Source organism: Staurois parvus, unplaced genomic scaffold (assembly GCF_062004578.1).
Source record: "Staurois parvus isolate SC_StPar_1 unplaced genomic scaffold, SC_StPar_1.0 ptg001418l, whole genome shotgun sequence".
Taxonomy (NCBI): Eukaryota; Metazoa; Chordata; class Amphibia; order Anura; family Ranidae; genus Staurois; species Staurois parvus.
In genome coordinates this window covers 3,444,263-3,463,114 of record NW_028319214.1, presented here as the reverse complement: position 1 = coordinate 3,463,114, position 18,852 = coordinate 3,444,263, and the positions used below count along the sequence as shown (strand labels likewise).

The following is an 18,852-nucleotide window of genomic DNA, read 5'->3' as shown; positions in this document are numbered from 1 at the left end:
AAACTAATCTCTACACATACTTCTGTCTCTGCTTCTACTCTCTGTATTTCTCTGAAACAGTCTGAAATAGTTAATAATTTACCACTTTTCAGTGCATTCTGGGCATTTGCGAGGGTCTCCTGTGTTTATCTTTAAAAAAATGTAAACGTACATAAACGCATTATGCACACATGGCTAAACAGCCGTTTTTTAACCTACGTTTTCCAGCAGTTTCCATCGTTCAGAAGTGTCCCGTGTACATGGGGCCTTACTCCCTAACCTCAATACTTGCAGAGTTTTGCAACCAGAGGCAGCAGAATGAAGGAAACAGTCCAGGCTTCCTCGCCATGTCCTAGTAGCGGACACTTTCCAGTCAGGGGATTACAGGGCGCAGCAGCACACTTCCATTCAACGCTTTAGATTTGCTCTCCCACCAGCCGCAGAGCTGACCAGGGAGCCCAGTGCGCATGCGCTGACTCCTCCTCGCTGTCTGGACGGTGGCTTGGCTCCTGGAGTTGAGGAGGTGACGTCAGGTGTGAGCGTGGCTGCAGAGGCCGGGGAAGCTGTGCTCTCCCAACATGTCCTTGCACAAGTGTCAGGAGGAATGGGAGGAACTGGAGAAGGAATTCAAGCAGCTGCAGGTAGGCAAGAGCCGGGGTCGGAGCTGTGCTGCGAGTTGTGCTAGTTCCCCCAGGAATGCACGTCTGCTGTACGAGCTGAGCACTTCTCAGTGGTGGTCCGTGCTGAATAATGGAAGGGGAGCCCGGGGATGGAGCTCCATTGTCTTCTATGTGGCAGCTGTGTGTATGAGGCTGAGGCATCTCATTCTGTTATCATTGCTTTCATCTATCCCTTGTGTGTTGTGCTGCATACCACATTCTGTGCCCTGAGCGGGGGCTGCTTGTGGAGCATCCTGGGTGTACAGTCCACAGAGCAGGAGATCCTGGACATAGTCTGCTGAGCCATGTGGACTGTCCTCCTACACTGCCGGCTGGCCCCCCCTACACCGCCAGTCCACTGGCTGCCCCCCACACCAGCTGTCCCCCCTAAAATGTTAGACCGCCGGCTGTCCCCCTACACCGCCAGTCCACTGGCTGCCCCCCTACACCAGCTGTCCCCCCTAAAATGTTAAACTGTCGGCTGTCCCCTTATTCTGCCAGTCCACCGGCTGTCCCCTACACTGCCAGTCCACCGGCTGTCCCCCCTAAAATGTTAAACTGTCGGCTGTCGCCTTACTCTGCCAGACCGCCGGCTGTCCCCCTACACCACCAGTCCACCAGCTGCCCCCCTACACCAGCTGTCCCCCCTAAAATGTTAGACCGCCGGCTGTCCCCTTACTCCGCCAGTCCACCGGCTGTCCCCCTACGCCGCCGGCTGTCCCCCTACACCACCAGACCGCCGGCTGCCCCCCTACACCGCCAGCTGTTCCCCCTACAATGATAGACTGCCAGCTGCACCCTTTATACCGCCTGACCGTCGGCTATCCCAAACAGAGGACAGTCCATGGTCTACCACTACTACTGGCTGTCCCCCTACGCCGCCAGACTGCTGGCTACCACTATGCCACTGGCTGCCCCCCTACACCACCAGTTGCCCCCCTACAATGATAGACTGCTTCTGTCACCTGACGCCGCCAAACCACCGGCTGCCCCCCTACACCGCCAGCTGTTCCCCCTACAAGGATAGACTTCCGGCTGCCCCCTTTATACCACCTGCTATCCCAAACAGAGGACAGTCCATGGTCTACCACTGTAGACCATAGGGTCTCCAAACGTTCAAAACAAAGGGCCAGTTTACTGCCCTTCAAATTTTAGGGTGTCAGTCTGTGGCCAGTGGTAGTAGAAAATGCCCTGCTGTCAGTGAAAGTAAACAATGCCATAAGCTTGGTGGTCAGTGGGAGTAGAGGAAATACATAATTAGTGTCCTTCGGAGGAACAGTACCCCACCATTGGCATCAGTGGGAGAATTAGTTCCCCTACAGTGGTGACAGTGGGAGGAATAATGCCCTATCGTTGGTGACAGTGGGAGGAATAGTGCCCCATCGTTGGTGACAGTGGGAGGAATAGTGCCCCATCGTTGGTGACAGTGGGAGGAATAGTGCCCCATCGTTGGTGACAGTGGGGGGAATAGTGCCCCATCGTTGGTGACAGTGGGAGGAATAGTGCCCCATCGTTGGTGACAGTGGGAGGAATAATGCCCCATCGTTGGGGTCCGAGGGAGGAATATCCAGCCTGTGAATCGCAGCTTGATTATCCCTGCTCCACAGTGATAGACCGTGGGCTGTCCAACCCCCCCCCCCCCCCCAGTGACAGACCACGGTCTATCACTGTAGAGCACAGGTTTCAAAAACTTTTGAAACAAGGGACAGTTGATTTCCCTTCAAACTTTAGGGTGTCAGACTGTGGCCAGTAGGAGTAGAAAATGCTCTGCATCAGTGAGAGTTAACAATGCCATAGGATTTATGGTCAGTGGGAGTAGAAAAAATACATCATTGGTGTCAGTGGGAGGAATAGTACCCCATTGGTGGTGTCAATGGTAGTAATAGTACTCTGTCTTGTCAATGGAAGGAATAGTGCCCCAAGTGCCGGATAAAGGCAAGCCAAGAGGCACATCCAGATTGTGGGCCACAGTTTGCTCGGCAGTGATAGACCGCTGGCTGTCCTCCACAGTGATAGACTGTGGACTCTACTTATCAGCCTTATCACTGACTGACCTGTACAATGATATAATCTACTGTACCATGGAGTCTGCTCTACGGTTTAACCACTGACTATCCTGTAGACATGTGCAATTAATTTCATTACTAACTGAAATTTAGACAAAATGTTCGGTATTTTGATACATCTGAATAACAACCATAATTAATTTTGAATACAAAAAAAAATTCTAATGAAACGACAAAGTTCATTTGTTTCATTCAGATGTTTGAAACATCCAAAATAATGATTGATCCGAATTGATTTGAATTGAAAATCTGGTTGTTAAGGAGCAGATGGCTGGCTGGTCAGCTGCCATGTCCTTAGCAACCATGACTCATCTGCTGTCAGTGGGCTTCCCTGCAGATAGAATGAAAACAAAAGAGCCGGAATTAGGAAAAATAAAAACTGTGTGCCCCTCCCCCCCCCTAAATCCATACCATGTCTGGCGTGGGCTTCCCCCCCAAAATCCATACCAGACCTCTATCTGAGCATGCAGGCCAGGAAAGGGGGGGGGGGGACATGCAAGTGCCTCCCCTTCATTTCTGAACCATATGCCCGAAACAAGCATTCAGCCCGGCAGGCCAGGAAAGATGAGTGAGTGCCCCCACACCCTCCTGAACAGTACTAGGCCTCATGCCCTCAACAAGCATGTAGCCCGGCAGGCCAGGAAGGGAGGGGGGCGCAAGACCTAAGAGCCTGATACGGACTTTGGGGTGGGTCCACACATTTTTTTTTTTTTTTTTGGCATGGGGTTCCCCTTAAAATTCATACCAATCTTGAAGGGCCTGGTGTAGATCAGTGGGGGACTCCAAAGCCTTTTTATATATATATATATATATATATATATATATATATATATATATACAGTGAGGAACAGAAGTATTTGAACACCCTGCGATTTTGCAAGTTCTTCTACTTAGAAATCATGGAGGGGTCTGAAATTCCCATTGTAGGTGCATTCCCACTCTGAGAGACAGAATTTAAAAAAAAATTCAGGAAATCACATTGTATGATTTTTAAAGAATTTATTTGTCTTGCACTGCTGAACATAAGTATTTGAACACCTGAGAAAATCAGTGTTAATATTTGGTACAGAAGCCTTTGTTTGCAATTACAGAGGTCAAACGTTTCCTGACCAGGTTTGCACACACTGCAACAGGGATTTCAGCCCACTCCTCCACACAGATCTCCTCTAGATCTGTCAGGTTTCAGGGCTGTCGCTGAGCAACATGGAGATTCAGCTCCCTCCAAAGATGTTCTATTGGATTTAGGTCTGGAGACTGGCTAGGCCACTCCAGAACTTTGATATGTTTCTTACGGAGCCACTCCTTGGTTATCCTGGCTGTGTGCTTCGGGTCGTTGTCATGTTGGAAGACCCAGCCACGACCCATCTTCAATGCTCTGACTGAGGGAAGAAGTTTGTTGCTCAAAATCTCACAATAAATGGCCCCATTCATCCTTTCCTTAATGCAGTGCAGTTGTCCTGTCCCTTTTGCAGAAAAGCACCCCCAAAGCATGATGTTACCACCCCCATGCTTCACAGTAGGGATGGTGTTCTTGGGATGCAGCTCATCCTTCTTTTTCCTCCAAACACGGCAAGTGATGTTTAGACCAAAAAGTTCTACTTTGGTCTCATCTGACCACATGACTTTCTCCCATGCCTCCTCTGGATCATCCAGATGGTCATTGGCAAACTTCAGATGGGCCTGGACATGTGATGACTTGAGCAGGGGAACCTTCCGTGCAATGCATGATTTGAAACCATGACGGCGTAGTGTTCTACTGACAGTGACCTTTGAAACTGTGGTCCCAGCTCTCTTCATGTCATTGACCAGCTCCTCCCTTGTAGTTCTGGGCTGATTCCTCACCTTTCTTATCATCAGAGATACCCCACGAGGTGAGATCTTGCATGGAGCCCCAGTCCGAGGGAGACTGACAGTCGTCTTTAGCCTCTTCCATTTTCTAACAATTGCTCCAACAGTTGATCTATTTTCACCAAGCTGCTTAGCAATTGCCCCGCAGCCCTTTCCAGCCTTGTGGAGGTCCACAATTTTGTCTTTTGACAGCTCTTTGGTCTTGCCCATTGTAGTAGTTGGCGTCTGACTGACTGTGGGGTGGACAGGTGTCTTTAAAGAGCTCAGACAGGTGCTACTAAGTTAGATTAATGAGTGGAGTAGAGGTGGACTTTTTAAAGGCACAGTAACAGGTCTTTGAGAACCAGAATTCTTGTTGTTTCTTAGGTGTTCAAATACCTATGTTCAGCAGTGCAAGACAAATAAATTCTTTTAAAATCATACAATGTGATTTCCTGAATTTTTTTTTTTTAATTCTGTCAGAGTGGGAATGCACCTACAATGTGAATTTCAGACCCCTCCATGATTTCTAAGTGGGAGAACCTGCAAAATCGCAGGGTGTTCAAATACTTCTGTTCCTCACTGTATAATGCCTCTTTTGTTTTCATTCTGGTATCATGATTAGCTAAAGTTGCAAGCAAGTCCCCAAAATCACATAACAAATTATTCTGAAATAACTTCTGAAAAATACTAATCAATTTGGAAATCACTAATATACAAAACTTCTGAAAATGAATCATTTTAATGTAACTAACATGACAAAACGTAAAGATTTACTCCACAAATGAATCCTAAACAGATTTTTTTTTTCATTGTGCACTTCTCTACTGTCCTGTGTAATGATATAATATACTACGGAATCTTCCCTACAGTCGTATCACTGACTGACTTGACTATAATGTATATATCCTGAACTCTCCCTAACAGTCTTATCACTGACTATCCCCTACAATGTTAGAATAATCAGTGGAATATCCTCCAGTCTTATCACTGACTGTTCTGTTCAATGATATAGTATACCATGGAATCTCCTCCACAAACGTATCACAGGCCTTCCCTTTTGCAGTGATGTGTTTACCATTGACTTGATCGGTCTTATCATTGACTTCTGTTCAGTGATATAAACTATACCATTGCCTCTGCTGTGCGATCTTATCACCAACTGTGCTGTGTGATTAATTATCATGACTCTTCTATGCAATCTTAGGCAGGCCATAGACGATGCGATTTTCTTTCCTGTAACCATGGAGGGAGTCGTCCCTGCCAGAAGAACACAATGATTACAGCTAGCAACTATAGCCGCTGGCAATAATTGTATGAATGACGGGTCGGTTGTACCCAAGTCATACAAAAATCGAATTGGGTACAATCAGCCTGCCATAGTTGGTTCAAATCTCGTCCGGTTCTATATATGGCCAGCTTTAAAGGATAAGTTCACCTGTGGGAACATGTTACATTTTTCACCCGTTTTAGGGTATAACGTGTTCCCACTGCTGTAGCCACTGCCCGCTGCGCTATCTCCCTGTGACAGCAGTACAGGGAGAAGTTCCTCGTACTAGCTGTCACTTTTTTAAAATTGAGTTCTGTGAATTAATGAACTACAAGTCTCAACATCCTTTGTGGATGTCGGTTTATAGTTCTCAATGAACTATGATGGAGCTCTAGTAGTTCATAGAGTCTTCCTGTCAGTGTTAAACTGCTACAAGGTACGGCCACACCGATTACACTGACAGTCTGCAGGAAACCTGCTAGGCACCAGCAGTCTTCTGATCACTGGTGCAATGCTTTACAGGCTCAAAAAAAAAAATAGTAAATGCACTTTTTGTCTTTTTAACTTGCAAAAAAATGGGCATATATTATGTGTGTGTATATATCTATATCTATCTATCTATATATATCTATCTATCTATCTATCTATATATATATATATATATATATATATATATATATATATATATACACACACACACACAGTTGTGTTCAAAATAATAGCAGTCAGACATCACTAACCTCAACAATCACTGTTTTTGGTAGAAATGATATTTCTACATGGCAAATAATTTACTAGCAGGTGTAGTAGAGTAATAGAAATCCAACAGTCATGACATGCATGCTGCTGATTCTGTGTAATTTGAATCACTAATTGAAAGGGGCATGTTCAAAATAATAGCAGTGTGGAGTTCTATTAGTGAGGTCATTCATTCTTTTGAAAAACAGGTGGCAATTATTGCCCTTATTTAAGGAAGGAAGGCAGCAAATGTTGTACATGCTGGTTACAGTGCATTTCTCTCTGAAATTCTGAGGATGTTAGAAGCTTTCCTTAACCTAATATCTAATATCTTCTTATTAACAGTACTAACATAAGTATGAATGAGTTGGATCTTAATAGAATAATTGAGATATTTATATTTGTTCTAGATTGGGAAAAGTAAGTAATTAGACTTCATAGTCTGTGAATATACATATGAACATATATCTTGGGTTTTTCCTTTACATTCAAGCCACATATGAGAGCAATTAGCTATACCTTCCCCCATCCTCCCCCATCTATGTAAGAGATAAAGTTACACTCAGACTTTGAGAGAAGTAGATTGGAGGTTTTGTTTTAATACCTCTGTTGGTGTCAATTATCTTAGTGGGAGTACAAGAGAATACCAACCCACTTTTAGGAGATGGTGGGGGCTGGATTGCTCTTTTAAGAGCAGAACAAAGACTTTTTAAGGACACTTTGCAAGAAGCCTTGATGCGTTACACACACACACACACACACACACACACACACACACACACACACACACACACACATATACAATCTTATTATCAAGAACTTAACTATATTTTTTGGACATTATTTAAACATTCTGTATGCCAATATTTTAATTCTAATTTTATGCAACATTATTATTAAATCATCTTTTTGAGTTTATGCAAGAAGTGGAAGGACTTTCTATCTGAACATTTCTCATCAATACAAGTTAATAAAATATCGAGACAATACGATATTTTACAGAGGAAAATGAGTTGTTCCAGACATTGTTCAGAAGAACAGCGTACCTTGATTAAAAAGTTGATTGGAGAGGGGAAAACATATAAAGAAGTGCAGAAAATGATAGGCTGCTCAGCTAAAATGATCGCAAATGCTTTAAAATGGCAACCAAAACCTGAAAGACATGGAAGAATAGCCAGAATGGCAAGGACTCAGCCAACAATCAGCTCCAGGAAGATCAAAGAAGGTGTAAAGTTACCCGTGAGTACTGTTACAAGTAGAAGACGCCTATGTGAAGCCAAGCTATCTGCAAGAAGCCCCCGCCAAGTCCCGCTGTTGAAAAAAAGACGTGCTGAAGAGGTTACAATTTGCCAAAGAGCACATTGACTGACCTAAAGAAAAATGGCGCAACATTTTGTGGACTGATGAAAGTAAGATTGTTCTTTTTGAGTCTAGTGGCCAGAGACAGTTTGTCAGACGACCCCCAAACACTGAATTCAAGCCACAGTACACTGTGAAGACAGTGAAGCATGGTTGCGCAAGCATCATGATATGGGGATGTTTCTCATACTACGGTGTTATTATTATTATTATTATTATTATTATACAATATTTATATAGCGCCAAAGGATTTGCTCAGCGCTGTACAATAGCAAGGGGGACAGAACATGAGACAAGACAGTAACAATACAATACAAGAGGGGTTCGAGGGCCCTGCTCTTTCGAGCTTACAGTCTAGGAGGGAAGGGAAAGTGGTACAGGAGGAAATGGCTGTAGGGGATGGAGTGGTGGGAGGAGGTCAGTTGTTAGGTGAGGGTGGGGTAGGCTTCCCTGAAGAGGTGGGTTTTCAGGGTGCACCTGAAGGTGAGGAGGGTAGGTGACAGTCTGATGTGTTGGGCCTATTTATCGCATACCGGGGATCATGGATCAGTTTGAATACATCAGAATACTTGAAGAGGTCATGTTGCCTTATGCTGAAGAGGAAATGCCCTTGAAATGGGTGTTCCAACAAGACAATGACCCCAAACACACCAGTAAACGTGCAACATCTTGGTTCCAGACCAACAAGATTGACGTTATGGAGTGGCCAGCCCCATCCCTGGATCTTAATCCAATAGAAAACTTGTGGGGTGACATCAAAAATGCAGTTTCTGAGGCAAAACCAAGAAATAGAGAAGAACTGTGGAATGTAGTCCAATCATCCTGGGCTGGAATACCTGTTCACAGGGGCCAGAAGTTGGTTGACTCCATGCAACACAGATGTACAGCAGTTGTCAGAAACAGTGCTTATACAACTAATTATTAATTGATTCAAAGGAAAGCAAAATCTTCAAACATTTTTCAGTTTATAGTGAATGTTTGAGTTTGTAAAGAAGAATACAAACACTGCTGTTTTTTTGAACAGTCTAATATTCACTTTTCTTAAATTTTTTTAGAGGAACAACACAAATTTGATATATTTTTCTTCATGTGTGGATTTGGAATAGAATGTGTAGTGTTCCCAATGCATTTGTGTGTATGGAAATAAAAGCTATTAGAAGGATTTTGAGCTTTATCCACTTTTTTTCAACACACTGCTATTATTTTGAATACAACTGTGTGTGTGTGTATCTATCATTTTTTTTTAAGTGAACTTATCCTTTAAGTACTTCAATACTGGGCACTTTTACCCCCTTCCTGCCCAGTCCAATTTTCAGCTTTCAGCGTTTTCACACTTTGACAATTGCGTGGTCATGCAACACTGTACCCAAACAAAGTTTTTACCCAAACAAAGTTTTTATCATTTTGTTCACACTAGAGCTTTCTTTTGGTGGTATTTAATCACCACTGGGGTTTTTATTTTTTGCTAAATTAACGGCAAAAGACAGAAAAGTTTGAAAAACAAACACTTTTTTTCTTTGACACTGAAAATTTTGCAAATAAATAATTGTTCTTCATAAGTTTAGGCCGATATGTAATCTGCTACATTTCTTTGGTTAAAATAACCCAAATCAGTATTTATTATTTAGTCTGTAGGAAAGTTATAGAGTTCACAAATTATGTAATATACAGTTAAGTCCATATATATTTGGACACAGGCACAATTTTCATACTTTGGTCTCTGTATACCACCAGAATAAATTAAACAAAACAATCCAAATGAGTTTGAAGTGCAGACTTTCAGCTTTAATTCAAGGGGTTGAACATATCAAGTACAAATTTTAGGAAGTGCGACCATTTTTATACACAGTCCCTCCATTTTCAAATGTAATTGGACAAATGAATATAATAATAAATAAAATTTTTCATTTTTAATATTTCGTTGAGAATCCTTTACTGGCAATGACTGCCAGAAGTCTTAAACCCATGGACATTACCAAAGACTGAGTTTCCTCTTTTCTGATGCTTTGCCAGGCTCTACCTGCAGCTGTCTTCAGTTGTTCTTTGTTTGTGGGTCTTTCTGCCTTTAGTTTTGCCTTCAGCAAGTGAAATGCATGCTCAATTGGGTTGAGATCAGGTGATTGACTCAGCCATTGCAGAATATTCCACTTCTTTTCCTTCAAAAGCTCCTGGGTTGCTTTTTCAGTGTGTTTTGGATCATTGTCCATCTGTACTGTGAAGCGCCGTCCAATCAACCTTGCTGCATTTGGCTGAATCTGGGCTGCCAGTATATCTCTAAACAGTACAGAATTCATGCGGCTACTTCTGTCTTCTGTCACATCATCAATAAACACCAATGACCCAGTGCCACTGGAAGCCATGCATGCCCATGCCATCACACTGCCTCAACCATGTTTTACAGATGACGTTGTGTGCTTCGGATCATGAGCTGTTCCAAGCCTTCTTAGTTTCATCCGTCCAAATAATGCTTTTCCAGAACTGGTCAGGCTTTTTTAGATATTTTTGGCATAGTCTAATCTGGCTTTTCTGTTCTTCGGGCTTATGAATGGTTTGCATCTTGTGGTGAACCCTCTGTATTTGCTCTCGTGAAGTCTTCTCTTGATTGTAGACTTTGATAATGATACGCCCACCTCCTCGAGAGTGTCCTTCACTTGTCTGGATGTTGTGAATGGGTTTCTCTTTACCATAGAGAGGATCCTGCGATCATCCACCACTGTTGACTTCCGTGGACGTCGATACCTTTTTATGTTGCTGACCTCACCAGTGCGTTCTTCTTTCCTCAGAATGTACCAAACTGTTGATTTGGCCATTCCTAATGTTGCTGCTATCTCTCTGATGTATTTGTTTCGTTTTTGGAAGCTTTATTATGGCCTGTTTTACTTGCATGGACAGCTCCTTTGAACACATGATGTAGGTTCACAGCAATAGATTGCAAATACCACACATATCAACTCCAGACCTTTTACCTGCTTAATTGATGAAGAAATAATGGAGTAGCCCACACCTGGCTATGAAACTGCTTTTGATTCAATTGTCCAATTAATTTTGGTCCCTTGAAAAAGGAGGGATGGCTATTCTTAAGAGCTGTAATTCCTAAACCCTTTCTCCAATTTGGATGTGCATACCCTCAAATTAAACCTGAGAGTGTGCACTTTCAGCTCATATCCAATATATAACTATAGCTTGAATGTGTTTTTTAGTAAATACCTGAAATAATCTAAAATTGTGCCTATGTCCAAATATATATGGACCTATGGGTAACAGCAGGTCACGTGGTACTGGCAACGGGCCGGTACACAGATCTGTTATCGGCTGTGTCCCAGGTACACAACCGGTAACAGGACTTGCTACAGTGCAGCCCTGCGGGAAAGACGTCATCCACCTGGATCGACGAGAGTCTCACTTGGCTGTCATTCTGCTATTGGCTGGGCGGGAACAGGTTAAGCTGGCCATTGATGGGTAGAATTTTGAATTACAATTTTTTTAGGAAAATAATGTTCTAAGAAAGTTTGTTCATTTTTCTGATCATTCGTTAAATCAATGTTCGTTTTCGACTATAGTGATGAGAAAATTCAAAGAGGCAGGATGGAAATTTTTCTTAAATTAATTTCTAACCGTGTATGTGGTTTTCATTCAGTAAAGTCCATTCATTCCAAAATCAAATGTTAAAAGCAAACACAATTTTTCGAATTTTCTAAGAATTTTCGTACAAATTTTCCTAAGACTGTTCATTCAAAATTCTATTCATGTATGGCCAGCTTTAGGCCTTATTCACACTACCAGTCCTACATTTAGCTTTTCTAAACATAGAAAAAGTCATCTTGGAAGTATGAGCTTTTGTGCTTTCCAGGTCATCTCTTCCTATGTTTAGATGTTCCTGCTTTAAAGCAGGTTTATCCATGTTTTAGTTGTGTTTAGAGCAGGGGTGGGCAAACCTTTTGACTTGAGGGCCGCAATGGGTTCATATATTGGACCCGGGGGCCGGACCAAGAGTAGATGAATTATGTGTATGTGTCATCCATAGTAAGTATAGTAATATTCCCCCATAGTAAGCATAGTAATTCATCCCCCATATAGTAATTCATCCCCCATATAGTAATTCATCCCCCATATAGTAATTCATCCCCCCTATAGTAATTCATCCCCCATATTAAGTCCCCAAGTCCCCCCTGTGTCAATTCACTTACCTTTGCTCCGCGCGTTCCTCTCGCCGTGTCCTGCGCCGTTCCGGTGTAGCATGAAAATCTGTCTCCTATGAGGATCTGTCCCCCTCGACATATCTGCGCATGTGCCAGTTTCAGGCATTAGCAGCCGATCGGCGATCTCCGGCACATGCGCAGATACGTCGAGGGGGACAGATCCTCATAGGAGACAGATTTTCATGCTACACCGGTCTTCAGGGCGGACTGTGAGAGGAGCCTAGCGGGAGCCTAGCTCTGCGGGCCGGATTAAAAGGTCCGCCGGGCCGTAGTTTGCCCATTGCTGGTTTAGAGCGTCTAATTGGATCCTAGATGCACAGTATTCTATTTTCTCTAAGGCTTGGTTTACTCTGGTGTGATGTGTAATGTAGCATTACATTGAGTCCCACAGGATCGCATGACAATGGAAATAGCATTATGTTCAATGGTGCCATTCACATCAATGCAATGCAACAGTGATGCCTGTTTGGAGAAGGTTCCTGTGCTTTGTTGAGATGCAGTGCGATTTTGCTTCCCATAGTCTTCAATGGAAACATATGAAAAAAGCACATACATGTGTTTTTGAAGCACATTTGTTGTATTTCCCCCAACTATTGTAATACCTTCAGTAGTAGTCTCCAAGAATACCCAAGCCATAAAATAGCATTCAAAATGGACAGCAGTACAATCGCATAAAAAACCCAAAATACCGGCACTGCATAAGTGCACTTCAAATAAGCTAAACCGACAGCATCTAAACACATTTAAAAGCACAGTGTGAATGGCACCACGGGAAAAGTAATTACTTGCATTTATTTACATTTAAACATGTCTTCTGGATGTATGTACAGTGGGGATCGAACGTTTGGGCACCCTAGCTACAAATTTGTATTAATGTGCATAAAGAAGCCAAGGAAAGATGGAAAAATCTCCAAAAGGCATCAAATTACAGATTAGACATTCTTATAATATGTCAACAAAAGTTAGATTTTATTTCCATCATTTACACTTTCAAAAATAACAGAAAACAAAAAAATGGCGTCTGCAAAAGTTTGGGCACCCTGCAGAATTTATAGCATGCACTGCCCCCTTTGCAAAGCTGAGACCTGCCAGTGACATGGATTGTTCTCAATCATCGTCTGGGAAGACCAGATGATGTCAGTCTCAAAGGTTTTAAATGCCCAGACTTGGATCAATCATGCTTTGGGGTTGTGTTGCAGCCAGTGGCACAGGGAACATCTCACGAGTAGAAGGAAAAATGGATTCAATAAAATTTCAGAAAATTTTGGATGGTAACTTGATGCCATCTGTGAAAAAGCTGAAGTTAAAGAGAGGATGGCTTCTACAAATGGATAATGATCCTAAACACACCTCGAAATCCACGGGGGATTACACCAAGAGGTGTAAACTGAAGGTTTTGCCATGGCCTTCACAATCTCCTGACCTCAACATAATTGAAAATCTATGGATAGACCTTAAAAGAGCAGTGCGTGACAGACAGCCCAGAAATCTCAAAGAACTGGAAGACTTTTGTAAGGAAGAATGGGCAAAGATACCTCAAACAAGAATTGAAAGACTCTTGGCTGGCTACAAAAAGCGTTTACAAGCTGTGATACTTGCCAAAGGGGGCAGTACAAGATATTAACTCTGCAGGGTGCCCAAACTTTTGCAGACGCCATTTTTTTGTTTTCTGTTATTTTGAAAGTGTAAATGATGGAAATAAAAGCTAACTTTTGTTGACATATTATAAGAATGTCTAATCTGTAATTTGATGCCTTTTGGAGATTTTTTCATCTTTCCTTGGCTTCTTTATGCACATTAATACAAATTTTTAGCTGGGGTGCCCAAACTTTCGATCCCCACTGTAATTGTAGGTTTGATGGTGCCAGTGTGAATGAGGCCCTATTACAGACTCCAGTAGAACTATACTAGAATCCTTTGAAAGGACTCTCCTGCATTCATATCACAGACACTACTATACAATAATATAGTTGTGACCATGGACTTCCCCCCATGAAGTGGTAGAAAGCTAACCATGGACTCCCCTGTGCAATCTTATTGCAGATTCTCCTGTGCAATGATAATTTTTACCATGGACTCTCCTGTCGAAGGGTAGAATTCTTACCATGGATTCTTCTGTTCAGTCTCATTACTGACTCTGCTGCATAATGGTAGAATTGCTTCTATGGACTCTCCTGTACAATGGTAGAACTTTTACCATGAACCCTTCTGTTCAATGGTAGAATTATCTTGGACTCTTCTTGGCAGTCTTACCACTGACTCTGTCATATAATGGTAAAATTCCTTCTATGGACTCTCCTGTACAATGGTAGCATTTTTACCATTGACCCTTCTGTACAATGTTAGATTTTATACTGTGCTGATAGCCCTGTATTCAGCTTAGTTTAAGTGGAGCTGTGCTTTGAGTCTATAGGACATATTCCAGTTTTTTTTTTTTTTTTATACACTATGGTAGAATACTTACCATGGGCTCTCCTGCACAGTGTTTGAATTCTTTTCATGTACACTGTTGGAATTTTTTTTACCATGTAACCCTCTATATTATGGTAGATTTTGTTAGCTGATCGTGGACTCTTCTGTACTGCAGTAGAAAGCTGAATTGTGGACTCTGTACTACATTAGAAATCTCACCGTGGACTCTGTACTACATTAGAAATCTCACCGTGGACTCGTCTGTACTACATTAGAAATCTCACCGTGGACTTGTCTGTACCACATTAGAAATCTCACCGTGGACTCGTCTGTACCACATTAGAAATCTCACCGTGGACTTGTCTGTACCACATTAGAAATCTCACCGTGGACTCGTCTGTACCACATTAGAAATCTCACCGTGGACTCGTCTGTACTATGCTAGGTGTTTTATTGTGGGCTTTGTAGTCGTAGCTGTCAATATCCAGACTTCGTTGTACTCTTCAAAAGTACTGATTGATGATTTACTTACAAAACAAGTACAAGCCTGAGCAGGTAAAATTGGTAGTTGGTGTAATTGCTAAGTACAGGAAAAGGCAGCTTGTTGTTGAGAAACTTTAATTCTTGTTGCAGGTTATTATGATCATAATGCACAGGTAACTGCACTGCAGGCATACTGCATCTTTGGATTGTGCCCTGTTGGTTCACTGAACTCCTTCAGTCCCCTACAGAAAGATATCACACTGACATGGGGCATAAACTGCGTATAGATTGACACTACCAGCAGCAGAACCTCTTCACATGTGAATATGTTCTTGTTGTTGACTAACTGAAATGACTGAATAGCAAGCACACCAAAGAGCCACATCATACTCTGACAGTGTCTGTCCACCTCCCTGGTATATTCCTTGTTTTCTGTGTGATCTGTTTACCCCGTACGTGTGCAATGCTGTGCAGAGAAACCACAGCTTAATGGGCATAGTGTGAACAAGCCATGAAAGTCAATTATGCATAGCATTGGCCATGCCCCTGCTGTCCGCATGACACTACGCAAAAATGGGTTTATTGAGAACTTCCTTTGGATATGTGGGACCAAGCTGACTGCATGTGCACATCATGCCTATTTATTTTTCTTAGATACAGTTTCCAAGATACAGTTTGGAAAATAATTATTTGATTCCCTGCAGATTTTGTAAGTTTGCCCACTTACAAAGAAATGAAAGGTCTATAATGTTTATCATAGGTGTATTTTAAATGATAGAGACAGAATATCAACCAAAACTTCAGAAAAAATACATGATACAAATGTTATAAATTTAGTTGCATTTTAGTGCATAAAATAAGTTTTTGATCCCAAGCAAAACATGGCTTTGTACTTGGTGGAGAAACCCTTGATGGCAAGCACAGAGGTAAGACGTTTCTTGTAGTTGGTTACCAGGTTTGCACACATCTCAGAAGGGATTTTGGTCCACTCTTCTTTACAGATCTTCTCTAAATCCTTAAGGTTTCTTGGCTGTCTCTTGTCAACTCGAAGGTTCAGCACTCAACATACATCTTCTGTAGGATTAAGGTCTGGAGACTGGCTAGGCCACTCCATGACCTTAATGTGCTTTTTCTTGAGCAGCTCCTTTGTTGCGTTGGCGGCATGGTTTGAGTCATTGTCATGCTGGAAGACCCATCCATGACCCATATTCTGGCTGAGGAAAGAAGGTTCACATCCAACATTTTACAATACATGGCCCCATCCATTGGCCCCTCAATGTGGAAAAGGTTGCCTATATCTATAACAGAGAAATAGCCTCAAAGCATAATGTTTCCACCTCCATGCTTAACTGTAGACATGGTGTTTTTAGGGTCATATTCAGCATTTTTATTCCTCCAAACATGGCGAGTCAAATTAATGCCAAAAAGCTCAATATGGGTCTCATCTGACCACAGCACCTTCTCCCAATCCTTCAATGAATCATTTTAGATGTTTATTGGCAAACTTCAGACGGGCCTGTATATGTGCCTTCTTGAGGAGGAGGACCTTGCAGGTGCTGCAGGATTTCCATCCATGGCGGCGTACTGTGTTACCAATGGTTTGTTTGATGACTGTGGTCCCAACTACCTTTTAAAATCATTCACAAACTCCTACCGTGTAGTTCTGGGCTGATCCCTCACTTTTTATATGATCATCCTTACCCCATGAGGCGAAATCTTGCATGAAGCTTCAGACCGAGAGCAATTGATGGTTATTTTGTATTTCTTCCATTTGTGAATAATCGCTCCCACAGTTGTCTCCTTCTAACCAAGCTTGCTGATGGTCTTGTATCCCATTTCATGCTTGTGCAGGTCTACAATCTTGTACCTGACGTCCTTTGACAGCTCTTTGCCCATGATGGTGAGGTTTGAATGGAAGAAACCGTGAACAGGTGTCTTTTATACACATAAAAAGTTGCTGTTATGAGCAACTTCTTAAATTGACAGGACTAATCGGTGTACCACATGAGCACATAGCCAGTCTGTGGGAGCCAGAATTATTGTTAGTTGGTAGGGGATCAAATATTTAGTTTACGCACTGAACTGCAACTCAATTTATAACATGTCAACACGATAAAAAAAAAATTTTCAGTGGTATGTGAATATACATGCATTTTAGTGCACTGTGTTACTAAAAAAAGATTATGAAATGTCAGGGTTTTTTTTTTTTTCTTGTATGGGAATGTGCATTGAGGGCCATGAGAAAAACAATAGGCCAATGTAACACAATGCCTGTTGACACACCATAAAGCTTGTGTCAGTGTGCCTGGGACAGTATAAATAGTCTCTAAATCATTTTTCCATGAGTTAACACAGAGGTGTCTTATTTTAGACATTTTGATAAGGTCTAGTATACTGCCATTTCAAATGGTTATTGTACACCTCTGTTTGTGTTGTGTGCTAGCTGTGCCGGATAGCCCTGTATTCAGCTTAGTTTAAATGGAGCTGTGCTTTGAGTCCGCATAGGACATATTCCAGTATTCTGGCAACAGGCCTGTAGTGTATACAGGTACAGTCAAAACATATTTCAAGAGACAGTACAAGTACCACTAACTGGAATAGACATGAAGTATCCAAAGTATGATAATGTACATTTACTCATAAGAGCTTTCAGTCTAATAGGGTGAGGAAAGTGGTACAAAAGGTTATAACTGTGAGGGATGAGCCGATGGAAGCATTGTAGGAATTGTTCACCTTTTCAGGCAGAATTTCACTTTTCACAATAAAAGCCTTTTCTAATGTCTTTTCTGCTCATGCCATCCCAGTGTTCTTGTCTCTAGTCCATGACAGCTTTGAATCTTCACCTCCTGGTTAAAAATTTAAAAAAATGCTTTCTGAGCCCAGATTTCCTGTATCATCATATGATCTTCCATGAAACTTCATATTCCATCATGCACTGCCTTACTGCATCATGGAATAGGGTGTGTTTTACCTCTGTGGACTACACCTCCCTCATTAACCACTTCCTGTACAAGCCTGTAGGACATACCCATTTGCCTTTAACTTAAGTGGTTATACCGGAGCCATGGCTGCGGTCATGACCCCAGTAACTTTTTTTTTTTTTTTTTCCTCCGGCAATGCTTTTTAATGTAAAAGTGACTCTAATGGTTAAATAGCTGCTGGATCACTTTTACTTGTGGTGGAAGGGGTCCACCATATTCTGCTGCCTTTAGAGACTTTCCTATTCCACCTGAGAGACTGGGATTGAAGCTGTTTACTATAGGTCACCATGGCTTACCATAGAAATGTCCAAGGACCAGAACTTCCCCGAGCTGCGGTCTAAAAAGCTCTCAAGCCCGCCTGTGCTCGCACATAGAAGTAAACTCATATGTAGGTCCCACACACATATGTAAGCAGTGTTTGCGCCACATATGTGAGGCATCGCCTTGAATGGTATAGCAAGAGCAGTCACTCTAGCACCAGACCTCCTGTATAACCTGTAAAGGTTTGTTGCCGTTCCACAGGCATTTGCAGTTTTAAAGCGTGACATGTTAGGTATTTATTTACTTGGCATAACATCACCTTTTATATTTTACCAAGCAATTGGATTAAAAAAACACTGTGTAAATTGCAACATCCACCATTTTATTCTCAGGGGCCTCTGCTTTAAAAAAAAAATGTTTGGGAATCCTAAGTAATTTTGTAGCAAAATATATATTGATTTTTACATGTATGGCAGAGATATCAGAATTGGCCTTGTAGGCAAGTGGTTAATATACCACAACTTTTTTTATTTCCACTTGCTTTCCTACTGCTTCCTTTTAAGGTTGCCATACACTGTACAATCTCCTTTATCTCTACCATCAATTGTGTAGTGCAAG

The 18,852-nt window shown here is 42.1% G+C and overlaps 1 protein-coding gene across 2 annotated transcripts in view; it reads left to right on the top strand.

Moving 5' to 3' along the window:
- The first annotated feature begins 474 nt into the window (after window positions 1-474).
- TMEM120B (transmembrane protein 120B) overlaps window positions 475-18,852 on the top strand; it is a 68,656-nt gene continuing 50,278 nt past the window's right edge. For both annotated transcript variants that reach the window (XM_089662055.1, XM_089662053.1), the window contains exon 1: window positions 475-620. In XM_089662055.1, the coding sequence (XP_089518181.1) occupies window positions 558-620 (63 nt within the window). In that variant the 5' untranslated portion in view covers window positions 475-557. The remainder of the gene's footprint in view (window positions 621-18,852) is intronic.